The sequence below is a fragment of the Lytechinus variegatus genome, chromosome 3, assembly GCF_018143015.1.
Source record: "Lytechinus variegatus isolate NC3 chromosome 3, Lvar_3.0, whole genome shotgun sequence".
Lineage (NCBI taxonomy): Eukaryota > Metazoa > Echinodermata > Echinoidea > Temnopleuroida > Toxopneustidae > Lytechinus > Lytechinus variegatus.
Genome location: NC_054742.1, coordinates 54461271 through 54487078, shown reverse-complemented (window position 1 = coordinate 54487078; position 25808 = coordinate 54461271). Strand labels below are relative to the sequence as shown.

At 35.8% G+C, this 25808-nt stretch overlaps 1 protein-coding gene across 2 annotated transcripts in view; it reads right to left on the bottom strand.

The window, feature by feature from the left end:
- LOC121411389 (acylamino-acid-releasing enzyme-like) overlaps positions 1–25588 on the bottom strand; it is a 35260-nt gene extending 9672 nt beyond the window's left edge. For both annotated transcript variants that reach the window (XR_005969458.1, XM_041604088.1), the window contains exons 1-19: positions 25372–25588; positions 18681–18925; positions 18198–18288; positions 17781–17856; positions 16992–17152; positions 15594–15823; positions 14545–14585; positions 13014–13135; positions 12140–12197; positions 11739–11839; positions 11000–11140; positions 9023–9149; positions 8416–8508; positions 4140–4220; positions 3013–3101; positions 2474–2584; positions 1688–1736; positions 1030–1060; positions 458–560 (exon numbers count right to left, since the gene is read on the bottom strand). Coding sequence is in view for 1 of the 2 variants with exons in the window: in XM_041604088.1 (XP_041460022.1) it covers positions 458–560; positions 1030–1060; positions 1688–1736; positions 2474–2584; positions 3013–3101; positions 4140–4220; positions 8416–8508; positions 9023–9149; positions 11000–11140; positions 11739–11839; positions 12140–12197; positions 13014–13135; positions 14545–14585; positions 15594–15823; positions 16992–17152; positions 17781–17856; positions 18198–18288; positions 18681–18925; positions 25372–25374 (1953 nt within the window). In the remaining variant the exon portion in view is untranslated. The remainder of the gene's footprint in view (positions 1–457; positions 561–1029; positions 1061–1687; positions 1737–2473; positions 2585–3012; positions 3102–4139; positions 4221–8415; positions 8509–9022; positions 9150–10999; positions 11141–11738; positions 11840–12139; positions 12198–13013; positions 13136–14544; positions 14586–15593; positions 15824–16991; positions 17153–17780; positions 17857–18197; positions 18289–18680; positions 18926–25371) is intronic.
- Positions 25589–25808: the final 220 nt, after the last annotated feature.

Sequence of the window (25808 nt, the reverse complement as noted above, 5' to 3'; positions counted from 1 at the left end):
CAAACGAAAATTGATTCGGCCGCCCTTGCCTTCCCATCCTCATAACAATTGAACAGAAACGGTGTCCCCCCCCCCCCCACTTGCCTCTGCCTCGTCTTTCCCGGTTTTCATTTTTCGGATTAACGAACCTTCGGAACATCGAACCTTATTTCGTTTTCGGATTAACGAACCTTCGGAACATCGAACCTTATTTCGTTTTCGGATTAACGAACCTTCGGAACAACGAACCTTATTTCGTTTTCGGATTAACGAACCCTTTTTCGTTTTCGGATTAACGAACATCGAGGTAGAGGCAATTTACGTGTTTCGGAATTACGAACCTTCGGAATAAAGAACCTTCGGAATTACGAAGTGCAACCAAAAATACCAACCTCGGTCGTTGTCTAATAAGGAAGAAAGATGAATGCATTATCTGTATAAAGTGTATAATAAAGAAACAACAACACCAATATCATACCTTATCAATATGAGCCATGGGAGAACAGTTGAACATTTTTGCATACATCTCAGCTGATGGAGATTTGGCGTAATCAAAGTCAATACCAACTTCTGTCATTGTCCTAATGAAGAAAAGAAACATAAAAGAATGTTGATATCGATTGCTTGCAAACGAAATGAAGCATTGGAAACATATTCAACAGCTCATGATTTTAATCAAGTTCCTACCAAATTTTGTTTAACGAGGGATCTATAAATGACGTTGATCAAGGATGGCGATATAAGCTAGGGACAGGGGCGCCTCCTTGGTTTTTTCAAAAGTGATGAAAAAAAGACAGGAAGAGATTAAAGCAAGAAAAAAGGTGTATGAAAAAGAGTATATATTGTACCTTTGTTCAATTGAGGAAAATGATGCTGCCATTGTCTGATTAGACAATTTTGTCCCCCTACCAAAATACTTCACAGTGGCGTCGCTCTTGTCATGCCTTTATTCTACTAAAACACCTTCCTTGGTTAGGAAGAAACGAAAGGCAACTTTATCCTAAAATTAAATCAAAACAATAATTATACTGAAAAGAAAAATAAGCATACCAAGGTGGCATATCTGTACCCGCAAGCATGGCTGCAAAGAAAGGAGAGGGGGGGGGGAAAAAAAAAACAATTTGATTGTTATATAACTAATCATGTTTTTTATATCAGGTTTCATATAAGACAAGTTCACATGATATTAGGTTTTTATAAAGACAGCTTATACACCCATCTTAAACAATATCAAGCAAGGAAGTTCCAAACTTTTAGGATTAAATGAAAAAAATAGTTTCTTTTTCGTATCTAGCATTTTTAAAAATATCTTTCAATCATAAAAATAGATTCAAACAAACAAATACTGATTTGAAAAAAGAAAAAAAAAATCTTATATTGCTGACATGCTCGAACGGGAATCGCATTTGTCAAATGTATAAAGTTGCTGATCATTTTAAAAATGAATATTTAGTGAACTCTCACTATCAGTACTGGAAATCAAACTTAATATAAACTTATGATCAATGATGATATTCTACCAGTAGTCTTTAATTAGAATTGATCAATAACCATCGTTATCGAACAGAAAAGGATGTTCACAAAATCCAGTGACATGTTTATAGACTTACATAGAGATGGAGTTTCTCCACAGAAGTCCAAAGGCTGATACAAAAGCGAATTTCATTTTATTTTTTTATTCAATTTTGTTAGTCTATATTATATTTACCTGCAATGTCAGTGACTGGATTCCTTGTGACACAAACTTTGTACATTTCCTATAATGGTATAGAAAGCATGCATGTGAAAAAATAACATTTTCAATTGAAACATAATTGAACTATACAGGAAGAAATGCTAAAAGCATGAGCCTTACGAACACCAACATCATTATCAGCAGCATCAAGATCATCATCATAATGCAGAATTTAAATATGATTATAAGGTTCCTCCCCCGGACAGCGCTAATTCTTCAGACGTCACTGTTTATCACCAGGAGCTGGACATAGAGGAACAGAAGATCCTGCATCCACAACTTAACCTTATGGTACCTTATGTATGTATTATTGACATCGTCATTGTCACTCCCACAATCCATAACATTATCCTCACAGCCACAGCCACCACCAATACCATCAACATAATCAGCATCAGAAGCAGCAGCATCGTCAACGTGATCATTATCACCATCATTAGCAGCACTATCACAATCATTATCACCATCATCATCATCAGCAACAACATCATCAGCAGTATCAGAATCATCATCATCATCGTCATCATCCTCCTCAGCATCATCACTATTATCATCAACATTTTCGTCCCCCAGTTGTCGGATGGGACCGACTTTCCTTGATTATGATTGGTTGAGAATCACAAAGTGATAACTGTCGGATAAAACATACTTTGTCTGATAAAACTTCTGACAAGTTCTTTCAGGCAATCCTCCAAAGTTCGGCAATGGCAACCTTACAAACGTATTTTACACTTTGAATTCGAATCTACATGCACTTACTGGATACTGCGCAATCATGTGTGTAGCGATGAAACCAGCATGCGAGCCACCCGAAATGGCGATTCTCTCTGGATCAACAAGACCTTGCCTTATTACTGTTTCCACTGTGGTCTTTTAATAAAACAAACAAAATATAATAGTTTTGCATCAAACTTCCATCTTATGAATTGTATATTGTTTCAGATACAGCATAGTTGTATGTCTGAACTGAAATGAACATCATTAGCGTCACGTCCAGGATGTTTTTGAGGGCCAAGGTAATAAAAGGAGCGTCAGGATAATATTTTTGAGGGAATCAACGGGATATTTTACTTTGAGGGATGGGGGAGTATGTTGGGGGTCAAGATATCTGTCTTACATATTTTGAGTCTGAATTTTATTTTTATGAAAAGGTAATTTTGATGGTGATTTCACTGTTATGGTATGGTAATGGTTGATTATCATAGCGATAAGCAGGAGATCACAACCCTACAACCCTACCATCGAATACTACACATTTAGGATGTCGCACGAATGAAAGATATCAGAATTTCTGTCACCTGAACATCTTGTACGTCATTTATTCCTAAATGGCCAGGGATCGAATAGATGGAAGCTTGTCCGAAACCTAATGAACCTCGGAAATTGACTGCAAAAAAAAAAGAATTGATAAAGCAGACAAAGCGAGCATGATATATTCACACAAAACATTTTTGATGGTTATTCATGACAGGAGTGATAAATAAACGCTATATTTGCTTCGAAGCTTTACAACAACTAGCGTCCTATTTTTGGTCAGTATATTTTAAAATAGGGACCTATTTTTTTTCTTTTTTTTGGACAAATTATGTTCTATAAGTTATAGTGGTATATCTCCATATTTCACGTGATTGCAATTCTCTGTCAACCAGTAAATATTATTTTGTCGCTAAGCATAAAGCAAATATAACCATTGACATTATTGAATATCTATAAATTTTGGAAGAGATCTAAAACTACAACTTCTTGTTTTGTAAAGCAATTGTAAAAACGTTATTCTAATATGATTAATTGAAATTAGTCAATGAAGACAAAAGAGGAATTGATTTAATTGAAAATATTGAAACTTTACAGTTTGTTTTCCCAACTTCTATATATCACTTGAACTTTGGTGTATATAAGCCAATTCTACGTTCTTGACAAAATCGGTTAGTGTTCGCTTCAAAATGTTAACAATTGTCTGTAGAATGAACAGACTAGAGTATCAAACACCTCTCAATATCTAAAGAAGACATTCCTCGTACTTAGGATCTAACTATGGCAGATTTTTTAATGAAAAATGTAACTTTTTATTAAAGAGAATTCACGAGTATAATTGTAACATGTTTTTTCTTTATCACATTCTTTTACAAAATAACTTTAAGTAAACAATGAGAAAGATCTATACACGAATGAACGAGTACATTGATGGGTAGATTGATATAATCGAACTTAAGAATAAATGAATTGGATCAAAATGAGATCTAAGAAATAAATAAGCCTAGGACATGGACATTAGGAAATTTGATGACTTTTTCCTTTTGTTTGACCTCTGATTTTTTTTTGCAGACTATCAAAATGCATGTCTACACAGATAACTGTGGTGATATTGAAATCTTATTAATCCAAAATAAGATTACAACTGTATAATAAACAAGATTATCATTACCACACGTGACAACAAATCCAAGTCGACAGAATGCTCCAGCAAACATGAGATAACCTGCACAGAATATTGAATGAGGACCACCTGCGAAGATTAAGAGAGTGTAAATGTACATAAAGAAAGCGAATACAGGATATCCAACTGAGACATTTCTATACATGTTTTGAAAAATGGATTGATGTGTCTGCCAGTGATGTAGTCAAGGCTCAAACCTCCAAGGCCAAGGCCAAGACCAAGGCTTTAATACCCAAGGCCAAGGCTTCAATAACCAAGGCTGAGGCCAAGGCATGGAAACCCAAGGCCAAGGCCAAGGCCTGAAAACCTCAAGGCCAAGGCCAAGGCCAAGGCATTTCAATTGTACAATATATGGAAAAAAAATTAGACAATGCTTAGGCAGCATACATGACACACAGGACCAAATGTATAAAAGGTGTGAGCGAGCAAAATTTTTGACCCTTGTACATTTAAAACGAAAATAATTTCATGATAGATCATGTAGATTTAGACTTAAAATAAATATGTAGTTACCTTTGTACATTTAATTATTGTTCTAGGCGATTCACATTGCAATCATTATTACCAAGGTGATCTGATCCTGGCATGCCCATTCTCAACATATGTCTTTCTCCTCTACCTGGGACAGGGGAGGCAGAATGTATTTTTTTTTGGGGGGGGGAGGTCAAAGCCAAAAATGCACTTACAGTATAAGTCAAAATGAGAATTTTGGTGCAGTTCAGCAAAGCTTTTTTAAGTTATTTCTAATTGATAAGACAGATATTTTGATTTAGGCTTTAATTGGCGAGCAAGTGGTTTTGAAAAAAAAACAATTTTGAAGTTATAAAACTCGATTTTGGGTCAATTATGGTGCTAATCACTGTTAAAAGGGCATCCTTGCGAGATGTTGTAATAAGATGTAATAAGAAATGAAATTTAAATATTTCGAGCTTTTTGTTTTTGTAATCATGAAAAAGGTATGCATCTTACTAAACAAATTAACGCGAGCACAAAACACAAGCTGAAATTTTTACAGACCAGAAAAGGAAGCTGTTCTGGACTGCATTTAGTGACTCATAAATAGGATACATAACTCACCAATCAAATAATGCGAGCGCAAAGCGCGAGCTCAAAAATTTGTAATATTCCGACCTAAAAACTAGACATTCTAAGCATTTTTTTGTGTAAATTGAATGCGAACCTTAACAATAATTTATGCAAGCACAATCCAAAATTTGTTGATTTTGAAACCTAAAATTTTGCTTTGTATGCCATGCTTGGCCCCTCTGACACTTTTGGGCTCATCATGCCATTGATGCCATAGCCCATTTGGAAATGACGAAATTGAAGTTTGTGTTCAAGTTTACCGAATCTTTTCAGAATATCATTAAAACTTAAACAATCTTGTTGGTCAAAGAAAATAATACAAGGAAAACCTAATGGAATAGAAATCAACCTTGTTATCATTCTTTAGAGTAAGCTATTTTTAAAGTATGAAAATTGTTGTCTAAATTGCAGTCAGATCTGTCAGAATTATTCCTGTCATAAAATCACTATAATCAGTGGCGTAGCGTGGGTCACGGCATTGGGGGGCACCAGCAAAAACTTGGAATTGCCTAGTGAGCGCGCGAAGCGCGCCCAGTTGCCAGGTAAACTGACCAAATAGAGATATTTTTATAAGGACAGTGCCAATAAACGGACATGTATCTCACTAGTCAAATAATGCGAGCGCGAAGCGCGAGCTTAAAATTTTTGATATTCAAACCTAAAAAGGGACATTACAATCAATCTCTTTTGTAATCATGATACGTACCTGTCTCGCTAAATAATGCGAGCGCAAAGTGCGAACTGAAATTTGTGTAAATATTGACCCCAAACAGGAAGATTTTAAGGACTATATTTTAGGAATCTTTTATTATCCACATCTCACCATAGTCATCTAATGGGAGTGCCAATAAGCGCTTGCTGATTTTGTTAGAATTACATCTAAACATGCACATAAAGCACTTGTAATCATGATTAACATACCCATCTCACTAATCAAATCTTGCGAGCGCGAAGCGCGAGCTGAAAATTTAGGAAATTCAGACCTGAAGAGGGGCATTTTAAGGCTTGTTTGTAGGAATTCAAGAAGACATTACGTAGTTCACTAACCAAATGATGCGAGCGCGAAGCGCGAGCTAAAAATTTTTGATATTCAGATCAGAAAACAGAAAAAGGGACATTTTAAGGACTCATTCTAGGAATTGATGGAGAGCAGACATCTTTCACCAATCCACTACTGCGAACGTAAGCACGGACAGGAATTGTTTTATATTAAGACCTTAAAATGGGACAATCACTTAAAGTATTCATGAAAAAGAAGCATACTATTGTACATGTAAAAGAATAACTCGAAGTGCGAGGAAATATATTTGGTAGTTTGGTGTATATTGACTTGAAAACGGGAGGTTTTAGTATAACAGGATTATATATCTCGGTAAACAGACAATGGGAGCACCAGGAACAATGAAGACATATGCCCTGAGCAAATTATGTGTCATTTATATGAAAAAATGTTTCTTATGTAATGTAACATAACATAATTATAACATTATAATGAACATTAATGTCTTCTTTCCCACTACGTTTCTCTTCCTTTCTCCCTCTTTTCCTCCTTTTTTTAGTCAGCCGATTGGGGGGGAGGGGGGGGGGGCACGTGCCCCCATGCCCCCCTGTAGTTACGCCACTGACTATAATCCTAATCATAATTATTATCATTATCATTAATATTGTCATTATCCTTATTAGTCATGATTACATCATATTACCAATAAATAAGATTAATTTTCATCACTTCTCTTTGTTACATAATTATGTGATGATAATTGCAATTGATGGCACTGCTAAGTACACTTACTGCTTCTGCTGCAGCTGACTGGTAGTATTTAGTGTCATTAGATGTACAGAACAATTGAAACATTTATAATTACTTGTATAAAATAAATGAAAGTACAAAATACAAAATGCCTTGAAAAAGCCTTGAAAATGCCTTGAAAATGCCTTGAAATTTCAAGGCTCAAAATCCTCAAGGCCAAGGCCAAGGCTCTCTCAAGGCCAAGGCTTGAATGTTCAAGGCCAAGGCTTTGAAAAATAGGCCTTAAGGCGCCTTAAGGCCAAGGCCGAGCATCAAGGCACTACAACACTGGTGTCTGCCTACCTAGATTCTAAAATTGAGAAGTAACTCCAATCTCTTTCTTTCAGTTTTGGAAAGATTTGAAGAAAAAATACGGTCCCCTTTGTTGGTTGTGTCGATGGGGGTATATATAGAATCAACCACTCTTACCCTTTACATGTTACTCCAAATAGGAAAGTTCCGAGAGGGAAAAAAAGTCTACACCCTTTAACGCATTTAATTCTGTTATTTCTGGCCCATAGAGGGGCTATGAGGGGGGGGGGGCTGGGCGCTTGCACCCCCATTCTTTATGACCAAGAAGCAACAATTTTCGGTCGCTCGTAACTTAATATAAATTTGCCCGAAACGCCATATCTGGCCCCCTCATATACGCCACTGACTAATTTTTTTTTACTTAATATTAATTACGTTAAATTCTGTTACTATCATGGGCGGATACAGCTTTTGAAAGAATCCGCTGCCGTCGGAAAAGTGAGGCCGAGCAGTTATGCTCTGCTATGCAAGCGACACCCCCACACACACACCCATACACACACACACACACACACACACAATAAGGTATTTCTCATGAAAGCGCCATATTTGGGCGAGAGGATGAGAAAGCAGCACGTCATTAAGGCGACCGCACACCTTACGATTGGTCTGCGACCCGATTTTGGAATAAAACCTAGTAAAAATTGAATCTAATATTGAAATATGGAATATCTTACTGTGTAATGTTCGAAATCATCGTACAAATACCTATATTCAATTCTGTGACTATGCTATCACCCTTCTTAGAATAAAAACAAATTTAATATCAGTCGTACGATTGGCTACGATTTGAAACTAATTTTGCATTTTACTGCAAAATAAAGGCTTGTAATCTTTCTAAATGGTTATATAAGTATTCTTTCAATTAATTCTAACCTCAAATAAAATGATATGGTCCATTCATATTTTCAGAAAATGAGCAAAATGCGATTTGTTCAAAAATCGGATCGCGAACAGTCGTAAGGTGTGCGGTGGCCTTTACGTATTAAAACCTGAAAGCAGTTCAGGTTATACAAGAGCTGATCTTCTTTTATTTTATTTTTGTTTCAATTTATTAATTTGATGATGACGTCATACCATGGGGCATTACTAAAAGAGGAGGCTTCTTCTCCAGTTTGAGTGAATCTCCAGTTGGTTTCAAGATGATGGTTTCAAAATCAATATTGCTTCCTAAAAAGGATAAATGAAACGGAAACATTTTAATTAAGGGATATTTATACAGTTTGGTACCTGATATCATGAATATGGCCAGCAATCGTTGAGTTATTCACAAACTTAAACAATAAGAAATGTATAGAGTTCGTAATTTGTATTTGTTGTTCGCCTCCAAACCATAAATTTAAAAACCATCGGACTTCAACGTGATAACAGCAAAAGCAGCACCACAACAACAACAACATTAATGATATTGATAATAATAATGATAATAGTAAAAAGAGGAAGAAGGAGAATAATGGTGATAATGGTAAAGAAAATATTTGTATCACTAGTGGTTATATCAATGGCAATAACAAATGAGATTGATAATAATGTTGATGAAAATAATCTAATAATGATAAAATGATGATAATGGTATTGTCACCACTAATAATATTATTGTCATCACCATCATCGCAATTTAACATCACTATAACATTTATAATCATAAGCAAATTACAGTCATATTATATTTACTCATACCAACCTTGCTGAGGCTCAGGTTTGAGAGTAATGACAGACCATGATACGTCAGGCAAGGTAAGACTGGGTTTGTTTAATGGGGTCCATCTGATGTCTGAAATATCACCCTTCTCAGGTATAATACCAATTACCTGATGCAAATAAGCAAAATTAAATTTAAAAAAAACATTAATTGCACACTCTTAGAAATTTTAGAACCTTGTCCCGTACTTGGAACCTCTTAAGGTTCTTCAAAGAAATGGAAAATGATTAAGAGTTTTTTTAAGCCGAATTGGTTCTACATGTATAAGGCACTTTGAAGGTTCTTTATACATCTTATAGGGCTCCTGATGGTATGAGATATCTCACCAATTTTAATAGGGTTAATGAAAAGCTATGGGTTAATTCAAAGAACATTAAACTGTTTCTTGTATAGCCCCCAAAATGGTTATACAGCAAAGGACTTTATTTCTGTTTCTTTTGAGATCCCTTTAATGTTCCAAATACGGGAAAAAGAAAAGTTCGTACAGGCACCCTTTTTCCTAAGATTGTAAAAGCTGAGGTGTTAAGGTTTTAAAACAGACACCCTTTGGTGTCCCTATATAGGACCACGCCTTGATGTCTTTAAATTACGCGATAGAAGTTTGGACTTTACACCAAAGATTGTTAAGTAACGACCAAAAGCGCTGTAATGATGCCCATCATGTATAGGTGTTGTACTAACAATGTAAACTTAACTCCAGAGCAAAATGATTGGTGTAGTCCTGTATTCAAACCGATTAATACCACACATTTTACTGCTTTTTATTTCCTTTTCAAAAGATTTATAGAATAATGTAATCTGAATTCATAATAAAAAAACACAAAAAATTCCAACAAAATAATAATGCTCTTCAACTTGCTATCAAATAATAATACCAATAAAATATCACCCATTTATTCAGAACTACCAAACTTCTGTTTGGTTGCCCGGAAGCTCAATAATCTAGTGTAAATCGTTTTATTTTGCACGCTAAATAATTTATTTTATATTCTCGGCCCGTTGTAAAAGAGATCTTTTATTTCTTAAAAAAAGGTATCGAAACATTATTGTCAAATTGAGCGGGTTCTTAGTAAAAAAAATCAAACGTTCGTTTCATCATTACAAAAAAAAACTTATACGCCTGTACAGCCGTTGTTTGCTTCTTGATATCTGTGGAATTAATGAATACGGGATTTTTGTGTGAGTGTTTGATTTTCAATAAAATCTTTCTATGAAAGGGATAAGACTAATAATTAAACAATTATTTTAACGCAAATATAATGTTCAACATAGCGATGAATTTAGACGGCGGCGAAAGCAGGGGGACGTCCTGCCCCCCTAAATTTGAGGTGGGGGACGGATCTCCATAAAAGTTTTGTTTTTGCTTGTCTAATTTTTTACCTGTGTCCATCCCAAAATTTCAGATAGACCCCCCTAAATTATTTGGCTTCCGCCGCCAATGAATTAAGACATTAATTTGAAGGAGTTTAATTGAAATCAGTCATTTTTGCATTTGTTCGAAGATACAAATTATTGTTTCATAAAATAGTATTAAATCCCTTTACATTTTGATTAAACCTTAGAAAGAGATTAAGATTACTCAGAATAACTTTTTTCTTGTTTCTAAGTTTCACAGGTAATTGTACATCAGAGATTCATGATCCACTCAATTAAAATAGATATAAACAAAATATGAAAGATTTTATAATAAATGTGATATTTACAAAACCAACCAGAAAGTTTCACAATACTAATATTGCACTTGAAGTTCTCCTTGGAGCTCTCTTTTAAAATCTTGAAATACTTAATCTGAATGATAATTTGCTCTTCATTCTTTACATCTTAATGATCTGACATTTTCTAAGATAAACTGAATTAAAAGAATTGTTTTCAAATCGACAAAAAAATTTAAATAAGCCTTGAAAGTGAGAATGAAATAGAATATATTATAAATGTGAAATATGAAAAATGTTTTCTTACCAGTTGACCTGAATTGGTTGGTGACGATCTGTATGCTAGAATCATTTTCTCTCTAATGTCACAGAAAAGCCAACTCCCATATTCTGAGGAATCGGTAAGTCTTATCACTTCCCCTGTACAGATGTTTATTGAAATGATTGCCTACAATAGAAAATAACATGATTGAAGAATGGAGAGTTTTGAAAAAGGACGATAAGTTCGTTTTGGCAAGGGATTGAAAAAGGCACTCCAGGGCGTCATTCTTCATGAAAATTAGGGGCGGGGCAAATATTCAGGAGGTGAAATGTCCCCTCCCCCACGATTTTGAGTTAAATTTGTTGTTGCTGTTCTTCTACTTCTTCTCCTTTCAGGCTCTTTCTCTCTTTACTTTATTTTTTTCTTCCTTTCTTTCTTTTGTTCCTTACATTCTCTCTTCTCTTTTTTATAAGTTACAGACTAAGCTAAAGTTATCCTTCTCAATACGATATTTTGGTCCATTCATCTTTTTATTAAGCACATTTATTCCCATATCCCCTCCGGATTTGCTCAATGATATCTACGGTAGATGTGAAACAATTTCACAAAAGACTGATCAAAATAACTAATCGTTTGGTGAACATATCATAACTAATTCGGAAGACGAATACGAAAAAAGGGGGGTCTGAAAAGAGTGCATTTTTATATACCTTGGTATCCTAAAATACATTCCCACTCGATTGGGTGATGAATAAAAAAGAGACTAAAAAAATGTAGATCTTACCTGGCTACTTCTCCACGGTGTACTTGCAAGAATAGTCGCATTATCCAACCAACATTGCTGCTGAAAACGACCAATGTATAAACCAGGAAAGGGATTTTTTTCTGTTTTATACAAAAACAAACCAAAATATATCATGAGCATTCAATCTATTTACAAGCATAAAAAAAAGAAAATTTCAAAAAATTTCCTAATTTTCTTTAAAATTTAGTGATGCAAACATGCTCATTTGGTCACAAAAGCAAATTGCGTAATATTGGTTTAATTTCGGGGAGCTGTGGATCTATTGCCACCCAATATAAGGAAGTCGAATATGGGAGATAATCAATAAGAAAACAACCAAAGAGATGTATTATAATCTCTAGGAAACAAGACATTCTTCAAACTGGCGATTCCTTTCATACCTGTAGGGTATTGAACTACATCGACTGCAATATTTGTCTCCTTAGTCTCCCACTCACACTGCATGGAAAAATATAGAAAAGTAAATAATAATGTTCTCAAAAATGCATGCAGAACTTTATTATCATAAAGGATGGGTTCAAGGCCGATCTTAGACATACATTTTGCCGGCCTTGATGACCCAGGATAAGTTAAATACACAAGGTACATATGGTAGAAAGTGTTTTTTTTTCTCCAGCGGACTCTATAGATTTTAATTTTCGTTTAATATCTTAATTTATGCTCAAATACGTTGACAATAATTATTTACAAACACAATTCTTTACAACAGTTTTTCAAGAAGATGTACCATCATGCAGGATGAACGGACATTTTTTTTATACTAGAAATTGCATAGTTTATCAAATCATTTCTTTTCCATTAGGATATTTTACTGATTTGATCCTTTCTAAATGCAAATTCTATGATCTACTATTAAAAGTATATTTTTTCGGCAGCTTCATTTGATTGAAATTTATTTTGGATAAGCCTTACACTCTCTGTGACCGATGCCGAGGACTGGCAAAAGCCATCCAGACTCGACTAAAGCCCCCCCCGCATCATAAAAAACACTTCATTTAAAGTATAAGAAAAACAGCTTTGAATCTAAGGGTTTTTTCACATTAATGTGTTCTCACTTCTGAAACTGGCAACATCACTTTTTTGGCCATGGAACGGATATTAAGAAAACTCTCTTAGGTTTACAGTCTACGTAGACTCTTTTTTCCCCACCGTGAAGTCAAAGATTCCTTTTTCCTGTTTGATAATTCAATACCAATGCACATTTTGTATACGAGTTAAAGGGGTTGATAGTGTAAAATCCGTGAACTGCTTTACCACTTTTAATTGGGCACATTTCATGGGAGGTCCATGACAGGAATTTTGAAGATATAGCAGTTTAGACCCATCTGGGCTAAAACTTGGTGACCTAACAGACTCGTCTGTTGCGCTGACGGCATCTGCAAATTAAAACAATAACAGACAATGACATCAACAAAGGTTAAAAAATATCGCTGGTATCCATTCTGAAAAATACGATTGGTCATAAAGTAGAGCCTCGAGGGACAGTTCATTGAATTGAATTCGTATAAAAATCCAGATGACATGTTTTTTTTTTAATGTAATAATGTTAAGCTTTCAAAAACAAGACGAAAGGTAAAAAGAGCGAAATATTTTCACCATTATTTTATGAAAAAAAAAACCAAAGTAATGCTTCTTGGTTCTCGACAGCGGTTATCAACCTTGCGGGCCAAAATAATCAATAACACTATTTTAGAGTGTGTATCATAGCACAAAATGTTTGGGCGCGTTATTTGATGATACTTAGACATTCAAAAACCATGTCGATTCAATTGTAAAAGTAATGAAACAAAAGCTTGGGTTAATTAGAAGAAACAAACATATATTTAATGTGGAACAACTTAAACGATTATACATAGGGTTCGTTCTCCCTTATGCAATGTATTGTTCAAATGTGTGGTCGTATAGATCTGAATCTAATTATAATACGGTGCAAAAACTCCATAAACGTGCAGCTTACATCGTGAGCGGTTATACATGGGAAACCCCATCAGAGCATATTTTTCAAATTCTCTCCTGGTCTCCTTTAAAAGAATTGTACAGGAAATCTACATTATGAATGGTATACAGGTGTGTGTAAATAGATTAGCTCCCCATTTATTAAGTACCAAATTTGTTTAATGATGATGTATCAGTGCGTATAACACGAAGAACTAATAAATTAATGCTACGAGCCCCGAAATTCAAAACGCAGTATTACAAAAACACATTTATACCGGTAGGCATAAGTGAATGGAACTGTTTATCCCAAGACACTCGATCTGCTGATCATTGGCAATATTCAAACGTCTTCTGAATTCTTAAAAATATTCCCACATCATTTGTATCTTAATTGTATCTTATTTGTAAAATTGGTTTTCGCTATGTCAATATCTAATCATAATGTTGAATATATTATGTTACAAGTAAGTAAAGAGTCTGCAGAGTGTAATGGGGTGTGTGTGGGGGTTTGGGTGCTTCTGTGTGTTTATGTGTTTCTGATGAGGATTGAGATTTTTCAAGGTTTATTTCTTGTATATTCTGCATATTATGTACTTTATAATTTGTATGTATTTTGATTAACAGGGCCCAATTGCAAACCAGCTTTTTATCTTTGTTAATGTTTTTTATCGTGTATAGCTGAATTGGTTACCCTGTATAAAGATGTGAAATAAATGAAAATAAATAAATAAAGAATGATCTGCGCGAGATCAGTCCCCTTATTTATCTTTATTTAAGCATGCGTAAAGAGAGATTTTTCCGTCTTCTATACTTTCAATAAGCAACATAATGTTCATTTAATACTTACTGCAGGTTTGACTTGACAGATCCAGATGATAAATGGAACTCCTGATGAATGAATTAAGTAAATACCAGTCATAACATTTTCAAAGCCATTTTGATTTATTAACCGAAGTTGGCCATCAAATTTGATAGGGTCAAAATAGCGGATGACGATGAATATAAACGAAGCATAATTTGTATTAAACAGTTTTTAGATTCATTTAGCTATAATGAGTTAAATCAATCAATAAATCGAACATTCTTAACAGGAAATGTTTCACTATATTCCAATGGTCATCACAACAAACATAACGCAGTTCAATAAATCGGACATTCTTAACAGGAAAAGTTTAACTATATTCCAATGGTCATCACAACAAACATAATGCAGTGTCAGCGGAATTATTAAATTTTAAGTTCTCTAATAAAACTGTGATAAATGAATCTCAGGAGAATACATTGGTGTGCAACGATACAATAACTGATTTATAATGTTTTTGCTCTCTGACTTAAAAGGGAAATTCACCCTGAAGAAAAGTTTATTGAAAAATAGCAGAAAAATACAAGTAAACATATTGGTTAAGGTTTGAGGAAAATACATCAAAGATTAAAAAAGTTATTAGATTTTTTTGATGTCATATGTGAGCAGTTTCTTTATAATTCATATTGTGAAATAAAAAATGTCATTTTCTCAACAAATCGAAAATGGTTTTTATTATACTTTCAGTATATCAACAAACTATTTTGCACCCGCTTCTGAAAGAAATAAAAAGTATTATCATCATGAACCATTAAAAAATCAGCAATTTATACACTGTATATTATACATAACACATGGGGCGCCTGTAAGACGTCACAAGTACCTAAAATATTATTTTAACTATCTTAATCGTTAATGGGCTTTCTTCACAAATTCACCGGTATTTATCTATCAATTTTATGGTATCTGCAACAAACTTTTCTCAGGGTGAAATTTTCCATTTAGAGACATTGCAACTGAATCATTGAAGAAAATAATTTTGAAATTACAAAACCTTGTCTCAAATAGCCAATAGGAGTGATTGCTCTATATACCTTCTATTTGCACAATAGACCATTCCTAGTCTGTAGGGCTCGTTCTCCCATCCAACGAACACTATCCCGCTATCATCAGGAGTCCAGACTGCTTGACCGATAGAGACATCCTTGGGAAGACCCTCTGGCATGGTCACTTGACCAGTCTGAAGGTTCAAGATGCAAGGAACTGGACAATGCTTCCCAACTAACATTTCACCCCAATCTTGGCGGTAGATAAATTTTTCTCCCTGTAGTAGACAGAGTAGATAGAGCTTGACTATGCCACATGTGAGCAAAATGGATCAACTGATGGCAGATTTATTTAAAGAAAGAAAGAAAGAAAGAAAAGAAAGAAAGAAAGAAAGAAAAGAAAGAAAGAAAGAAAGAAAGAAAGAGAAAGAAAGAAAGAAAGTAGAAGAGTCTCGCTGCAATACAAACAGGTTCCTGGGTTCTTTCACCATATAAATTTATATTTGAAATTATTATTTATTACCATGAAACATTCATTGGCTGCTATTGTCTTCGTATAATGAACATTAATTGATTCTGATTGGTTACTCTTCTGTTTTAGTCTTTGCATACATTGAGTTTGATTGGCTGTTGCTGCTGTTGTTGTTTCTGTGCATACTGCAAAGTGTGAATATAGAGTAAATAAAATCTTCAAATAGTCCAAACTGTGAAAATACAATGTGACTCCCGGGGGGGGCCACTTACATTGACGAGTGGATACCATGCGCGACCAAAAAACACGTAAAAAGGATGTCCTTTTCACGATAGGGCACGTTACGTACGTAACGTGATAAGGGTGTCAAAAACACAAAAATAATGAAAAAAGGGTATCTATTTTGCTAGAAAAATTACGTATTTAGGGTCGAATTTGAGGGGATGATAAAACAAAATTCAAATGTTTTATAAAGGATGTCCTTTTGCCCCAACACTACGTGTTTAGAGTCCTATTTGCGCGAGGTGTAGAAGGTGGGGTCGTACTAAACCAAATAAGGTAAAGCCGACGACCGAAGGACCCGTAACAATAAAACATTCCTGTACTTGTTTAGGGGTTCATTTCAGGGAATATTTGCCGAGAGTATAGTTTTGTTTCCAATACTTGTTAAGGGTAGGGTTTCACACGCCAATACTTGTTAAGGGGTGCATTTTCAGAATATGGAAATTACGTGTTTAGGGTGCTTTTCGAGACCCCATGGTCGCGCATGGTATCCACTCGTGAATGGAAGTGGCCCCCCGGGATGTGACTATGATCAATTCTGATGGAGAAGTTTGGGATGAACTGGAAAAGTTAACCTTGAGTGAGTAATATCCACTAATAAGGAATCAAATGGGAATATGTATCCTTGAATCATAAATTTGAGAAAAATATCTAGGATGTTCCACATGAAATACAGTGCTTCGAATCATCACCTTAATTGCTGAATCCCTGTTTTTAGAATCCACTTCAGAACACTCATCCGAGCTCCTATCATTGGACTTGTCAAAATAGGAGACAGATTTGGGTTGCTTCTTCTCTGCCACATACAATAGCTGAGATTCACTTCCAGACCACTCCAAACATCCAAATTCATCTCATGATGGAAATTTTAAAAAAAAAATAGAAATTGTGGAAAGAAAAAAAAATGGTACATATTAGAAATATATATTTTTAGTGAATAATGTCGATTTTCCTAGTGTATTATATAAGATGCAGTTTAATTATCTCAATTGATTTCTTGGTCCATTATTTTTTTTGGGGGGGGGGGTGGCAAGACGAATTAAAGATAGTGCAATACTTTTCTCGGTGAAGTAACAGTTCCAAGACCACAAACACCACTCCATTTTTTGTGTTCTTTCTCCATGTTTTCCTTCCACTATTTTCATATTTACTTAATAACTTGAATAATTTTTTGGGAAGGCTTGCTCAGCAGGGGCGGATCCAGGATTTTCAAAAGGGGGTGGGGCATTTTTCCGAGAAAAATTTTTACAACCAAAAAAAGAAAAACCCAAGTCTTTAATTCCAAATGAGTACAATTTACGTCACGATAAATTTGATATGACTCTCAATGGGGGGGGGCGGGTAGGATGTGCCCCTCCCCATAGATGCGCCACTGGGCGTGCTCGATTTTTTTTAGATAATTGAATGATCAATTGATCACAATGCGGTTAATATTATGTCTATTTCTTTGGTTTTGGACAGTGAATTCCCATATCACCTACCATCTTCATAAACTTTGCCATGTTTGTCAAGAGCAGTCAAATTGATGTTATGAATCTTTCCAATATCGTTCCACACCTGAAAAGACAAGATGGAAAATGGCATCAAGTTTTGGCTTTGAGACATTTTACAGATAAAGTAGAGGTGTGTGGTTATTATTGCACCTCACAGCGACTCCGCCTACTAAACTTTCATTTGAAATCTGAGTCATTCTCACTAGGAATAAAGTTGAATTATGAAAAGAACATCGGAAATGGTAGTTCTCAGAATGAGTTCCCAGAGTAGGAACTATAATTCGCACGAATGCTGCTGGTGAACACTATCAGCATCTACTTGTAATAAACACATTTTCTACTTTGTTCATAATTGATCTTAATGATAAATGTGATAAGGGAAAATAAAATAAAACAAGGAAATACCTCTAAGTATTGTTTTTCATCTCCTTTCCTATCCTTGACTTTCCTCAACACAGCCTTTAGTTTTCCAGATGGTGACAATCGAACCCGTTGCCTATAGAGAAAGGATAAAAATACATATTCTGCAGCTTTTCATGAAAATGATCAAGTGTTAAACGGAATAACCAAATTTAAATTAATGGGGCGTTGCAAGAAACTTGCGATCAATCGCAAGTCTATTTCCGGTCCCTAAATATATCAAATTTCTTGCAATTAATTGTAAATTTGTGACTGATTATTGATCTGCTCCTTGAAACAAGGAGTGACTTGATACAGCTAAAATGGATATATTGATTTTGAAATTGTAACAGAAAATTTGCGATTGATCGCAAATATTTTCTTGCAACACCCCCTAAGACTGAATTACACTTAGACCATCTCTGTAATAGCTCCATGCTTAGACTAAGATTTCTCTTTACGGAGGTGAAAATTAGGAATTCATCTTACTCGGAATGAAGTTCAGTGCTGGTCGCTGGATCAATGATGTTTCCGACTTGTCCTTTGCTGTCTATTGTCACAATATGAGTCTTTCTAAACTTGACGGTCGTTTCTCTTTCCAAATCTCTCTGACTCCACGTTGAATGTACACTAACTAAACAATCTCCAGTCTTTTGTATGGAAGCAGATGAGAGAGTTGGCGCAGTAGCACATTCTCTGTACACATTCACTGCCCTCTCAACAGATGGAAAATCCTGAAATTTATAATAACAACAACAACAACAATAAATTGTTTCAAACTAGGCTGATCAATTCTCTTTGTATTTCCAACATGAAATGAATTATATACCAAGTAAAGAAAATTAAATGCTGACATGGATATGAATATCCTAAAGTTTCATCTCAATCGTATGGAAGCTTAAAAGTGCCACCGAGATGTTGAGATAATTATCTCGGGAAGTCGACATCTTGATAGCAAAAGATAAGATGACGAGATCCCAGATCTCATCATGTCGACATCTTTTAGAAGAGATGATGAGATGACAAGATCCCGGATCTCATCATGTCAACATCTTTTAGAAGAGATGATGAGATGACAAGATCCCGGATCTCATCATGTCAACATCTTTTGGAAGAGATGATGAGATGACAAGATCCCGGATCTCATCATGTTGACATCTTTTAGAAGAGATGATGAGATGACAAGATCCCGGATCTCGTCATGTCGTCATCTTTTAGAAGAGATGATGAGATGGCAAGATCCCGGATCTCATCATGTCAACATCTTGTAGAATAGATGATGAGACGACAAGATCCCGGATCTCATCATGTCAACATCTTGTAGAATAGATGATGAGATGACAAGATCCAGGATCTCATCATGTCAACATCTTTTAGAAGAGATGATCAGATGACAAGATCCCGGATCTCGTCATGTCGACATCTTTTAGAAGAAATGGTCAGATGACAAGATCTTCGATCCATGATCATGTCATCTAATCATCTCTTCTTAAAGATGTAGACATGACGAGTTACGAGATCATGACATCTGATCATCTCTTCCACTGGATGTAGACATGACGAGATCCATGCAAGATCTTGTCATCTGATCATCTCTTCTACAAGATGTCAACATGATGAGATCCGAGATTTTGTCATCTCATCATCTCTTCTAAAAGATGTTGACATGATGAGTTCCGGGATCTTGTCATCTCATCATCTCTTCTAAAAGATATTGACATGATGAGATCCGGGATCTTGTCATCTCATCATCTCTTCTACAAGGTGTCAACATGATGAGATCCGGGATCTTGTCATCTCATCATCTCTTCTACAAGATGTCAACATGATGAGATCCGGGAGTTTTCGTCTCATCATCTCTTCTACAAGATGTCGACATGATGAGATCCGGGATCTTGTCATCTCATCATCTCTTCTAAAAGATGTTGACATGATGAGATTCGGGATCTTGTCATCTCATCATCTCTTCTAAAAGATGTCGACATGATGAGATCTGGGATCTCGTCATCTTATCTTTTGCTATCAAGATGTCGACTTCCCGAGATAATTATCTCAACATCTCGGTGGCACTTTTAAGCTTCCATACGATTGAGATGAAACTTCAGGATATTCATACCTGAAGACAGTGGCGGACCGTGACCCGGAGGAGACAAAGCATTGGGGGCACAGCATTGTTCACAAACAATGCAGTGCCCCCCCCCCAATGCTTTGTCTCCGCCGGGTCACGGTCCGCTACTGCCTGAAGATGGACATTCCAAGGCTTGTTTGTATATAGGAATTCACTAAGACCATACGTATTTCACTTACCAAATGACGTGAGCGAGAAGCGCGCGCTGATTTTTTTTTTATATTCAGATCAGAAAAAGGAAATAGTAAGGAACGGTTTCAGGAATTCATTATAGGAGCAGACATGACAATTGTTATCTCACCAATCCACCAATAGGAACGTAAGCAAGAACTGGAAATATTTTATATTCAGACCTTAAAATGGGCCGGGGTAATCACTTTAAGTAGTCATGGAAAATAAGCATATGCCACTACATGAAACAATAACTCAAAGTGGAAATATATTTGGTGTACATTGACTTGAAAACGGATGTTTTAGTACAACAGTATTATAATCTCGTTAATACCCCTTTTCCACTAGGGCCAGGACAGCGTCAGGACAAGGCGCAGAATGTAATAATTGCAATCCGCGACCCTTCCGCAACCTGTCCGGACATTCCTGGGAGTGTCCGCACGCTGTCCTAAACCCTTCCTGGTGTTCGGGAAATCAAAATTTGTCCGCATCCAAATTTTGGTCGAGACCAAAATTTGGACGCGGATATTGAATACCTGACACCTTCGGGACCCTATCCTGACGATGTCCTGCCCTTCCTAAACCCTTCCGCGTCTTCCGGAAACCATCCGCAATCAGGTCAGCTTCAAGAAGGAAAGAAGAAGCCATGCGGAATGTTTCAGGAACGTGCGGATTGGAATAAGAAGGCAAGCGGACAGTTTCAGGAACGTGCGGACTGGAATAGGAAGGCAAGCGGAGTGATTCAGGAATGGGTGGATCCAATGCTAATATGTGTGGAACGAGTACACAAGTAGCAAAAGCCATTTGTGGTCAGTGCACTAGATGTGGCAACTGGATAATACAAGACAATAAAATTACAAAAGTAAAGAAGTACGGGGGTCAAGGGGCCTAATTAGTATATCACTAAACAAACCTGAGAACCTAATATTTCAAGCATTGTTTTAAACATACATGTATTACGCGAGCGCGAAGCACGAAGGAGGAATATTTCGAGCATTTTCTTCTGATCTGAAAAGTGGACTTTTCAAATATTTCTTGCAATAGTTAAGCTGGCAACGATGCGAGCAGATTATTTTGTTCTGTACTGAACATATAAACATGACAAAGATGTTTCATGCAACGTTTGATTATGAACGAGATTATTTTAATGTACTCAACTGAAAAAGGAACCGTATAGGCAACGCTTGACTTTACAAATAGGACAAGTATCATAACACAAATAATAATACAGGTGTAGGTTTGAAACTGAAATTCAAGTTTATATTCCTATTACATTTTAAGCACTTTGCTTGATCATGAATGAGGTGTCATTAATAAGAAATTTATGATAATAATAAATGAGAGCCGGCTTATAAATATCGCTTTTCTCAGAACGGCTCAAAACGATTTACAGCAGGGGCAAAACGATTTACCCCAGGATTCATTTCAATCCCACATGAAAAGTGCACAATTCTACACCCTGGGAAGCATTCCTTGCATTCATCCCAGCCTCAAAATGGCGCTGGCAAATTCAAGCATACAATAACTTTCGCTTCCAACCGGGTACCCATTTAGCACCTGGGTTGAGAGTGGCAAGGTGTGCAATACGTCTTGCCAAAGGACGGTTAAGAGAATCGAACACACAAGGCGGAGTCAGAATCACTACACCACGTCTCTTTACAAAAAAATAGGCCTTCCTGAAAAAAAGTCGTGCACAGAGCATGTTTCTCATAAACATAAAATATGAGCGCGAAGCGCGAACTTACTTCTTTCAAACATCAAGGATTAAAAAGAAAAGACGAAAGACCTAAGCATTTTTCGTAAATAAAATGAACAGTGTGCACAATCTTCTTATGATTAAACTATTGAAAGTATGAAGCGCGAAATGGACCATTAATATTTTTATAAATTGACCTAGCTGAAACGCTATTCTCCCCGTCTGCAGGACTGTCAATTTCTTCACTCTTCTTCCTTTTTTCTCCTCTTCTTTGGTTACTCCATTTTTTCCTATTTTAACGCAGTCAATAGGGCGTAGCGATCGCATTCGGCCTCCTCGAATTGCCCATTTACATTTCTTTCTTAGTCTATTTCACTGAATTGGTACAAGAGGAGGCAAAGGCGATTAGACTCTCACTGGATTCACATTTTCGTCCAAAATTTAAAAGTGATATTTCTAATCTTACACATTCATAATCTCGATTATTTTCTGTTCATTATCGCGATTTTTCCTCCTTGATTCTATTTCACCTTATTTCATTCATCTCCTTTGTTTATTCATATTTCTTTTGTGCTGTTTGTATATCTCTTTAATACTGGGAGGGGTAAGCCAGCAGCAAGGAGAGGAGGGCCGTATCAGCACGGCACCCCCTTTTCTTTTCCACCATATCATTTTTTAAGTTTCACTTTCCATTTTACTTATTTTTCTTCTGTTTGTACTTTTTTAAAGGGGGGAGCAAGACCACGTCACCCCTTGATCCGCATGTGCCTGTCGAATGCAATTTGCATCCTAACTTCCTGTTTTCTTCCTCTTTTGTAATATATGTATTAATTTGTAGAAAAATTATAAGAAAGTAATGTTATAAAGAGAGCCCCGACTTTGCTATGAACATATGCACTCTTTTTAAAGTTACCTAAGTTGAAAAAATCAAGATCCGAGATAATTTATTGTTATGTATAAAAATGCACAAAATCTGCTTTCAAAAAGTGAATACTACATTACACTGCTAACACACTTTCCTTTATCCTACATATTTTAACTATCAAATAATGCGAGCGCGAAGCGCGAGCTGAACATCTTTTTTTACATTCCGACCTAAATACTGGGCATTCTAAGCACCTTGTAAAAGCATGAACAGGAAAGGGGTATGACTATACACTTGATGTGAGCGCGAAGCGCGAGTCGAAACGAAATTCGACATCTCACGTTTTGTAAATCAGGAAAAGGATGGATAATTGGATAGATGGATAATATTCCTACATTAATAATAATATTTGGTAATGTGATCTGAAACTGGCACAAGATTCGTATCTAAATAAACATCCGTGCGTGTGTTTAGATCCAGACCTAGAATCTGGACATTCTAATTACATTCTTTATTATAATATCAATAATAAGAACGCGATGAGCGAGCTAAAAATATTTGATTTTCCGATCTAAACAAAATAAAATTTAAGCGCAGTTACGAACTGGATATGGATCGCGCTTAATAAATGATGCGAGTGCGAAGCTCAAGTTTATATTTCTATCATTACATATATTTCAAGTTGCGACCGGGACATTTTAAGGACATTTCTTGTCTTCATATGACTATGATGACTATCTTCCTAAGCGAGAGATGAAACTTGTCGATATTCCATTCTGAAAAAAAACGGACAATGATTTTTAGGAAATCATGAAAATATTATTATATTACTTATTAATCTAATAAGCCAAATGAGGGCGCGAAATTGATATTAAGGTCAGATAACTGGACATTTTGTAATCATGAATAGGATGCATGGGTTTATACGTTTTTAACAAAAATAATGCGAGCGCAAATTGCGAGCCAAAAATTTTGATAAACTGTCGAGGAATTTGAAATAATTTATTACAATTGATACAGGTATACATAACTCCAAATCAAAATGCAAGCGATCAGCTTTAGCTGATACTATTCACAATCAGACCACCCTAAAAAGAGATATTTTTCAAAAAATGATGGAATACACAAAGAGAATAGTTATTTGACAAATCAAATAATGCTAGCACGCAGCGCGAGCAGAAAATGTTCATATTTAGACCACAAACTATAGTTATTTTACAGAAAACTATAAAATCTATTTGTAAATCAAACAAATTGAAAACTTAATCCGAGAAATGTTTTGTATATTTACTTCAAAACTTGATATTTCAAGCTCAATATAAGTCTATTGAGCAAGTTATGTATCTCATAGTGACATGAAATCCCCCCCCCCCCCCTCATCTTATTTGATTCACTCGTCTTTCTCCTTTTGTTTTTCCTCTTCTCTTTTCCCTTCTGGTTCTTTTCCCTCTCTTTCCATTTTTTCTTGTTTGCTCCTTCCAAATATTGGGGAGGGGGGCATTTGATATCAAATGCCCCCAAAAAAGTCAGGGGACGCGTCGCCCCTGTCACCCTGGGATGTCCACCAATGTATGCAATTTGATTTGAAATAAAAGAAAATCATACATAGTCTCTGTAGTCGAAGAAAACCCAAATAACACCCCTAAATTCATTTTTTTTTATATGAGCGATAATTTTCATGGAGTATTCGCAAATTGTCCGATTGTCCTAGTCCTTGAATTTACCACTCGTGATGTTGTCCTAAATGTATCCGGTTCTGTCCTAATACGATCTGCATGCTGTCCGCACCGAACGCCGACAAATTTATTTAGATAATCTTGTCCTAGGACAGTCCCAGGAATGTCCTACGACAATACGCAGACAGTCCTGGTTATGTCCTAGGACAAGATCATTTGCATAATCTTTTACGGAATTTGGTTGCGGACAGCATGCCGAAATGACAAAAGTTGCTTCCGCAACCATTCCTGGTCTTGTCCGCGCCCTAGTGGAAAACCGCCTTAACGAACAATGCGAGCACCAGGAACGATAAAAACATTCAGACCCTGAGCAAATTATGTTTCATAAAGTTATGAAAAATGTTTCTATGTAATGTATCACGTTATGTATAACATAACATATTATAATGGCAATAATTTCTTCTATCCCACTACGTTTCAATTCGTTCCTTTCTTTCTCTCTTTTTCTCCTCCCTCCCCCGTTTTTTTGCCAGTCTATGGGGCACGTGCCCCCATGCCCCCGCAGTTACGCCACTGTTTAAGACATGTATAATAATCATTCTACACAATCAGACCAGACATAAATCACTTAGATTTTAACTTACCATCGTTTCAAATGAAGACGGAGAGTAACTTGAATGGTTATGTTATTGAGACTGCATTTTTTTCAGAATAGCTGCTAGAATATCACACAGTTGAAGGTACAATAGAAAGCTATGTGATATCTTTGAAAGACATTCAGTGAATGACTTTTATTTCGTATTGAATCGATTTATTTTTCAGCAATAGCAATTGTACAACCAAGCGTTAAGTCTGGACGCGGTGAACAATGACGATTTTGCTGCGGCTCGTGAAAGCAAGGAGAAAAGATGAGAAAACAAGGCTAACGACGATTTTTTTTTTTTGAGCACGTGTGAAACCAAACCAGAATCTCGAATTCAAATTCTCACCTTCGGATGTGGCTTCCATTTAAGTTTCACTCAGATCGCATGCAGTTTTCGAATGAGCGTGTGAAATGTACGATTCTAAAGACAAATGACAA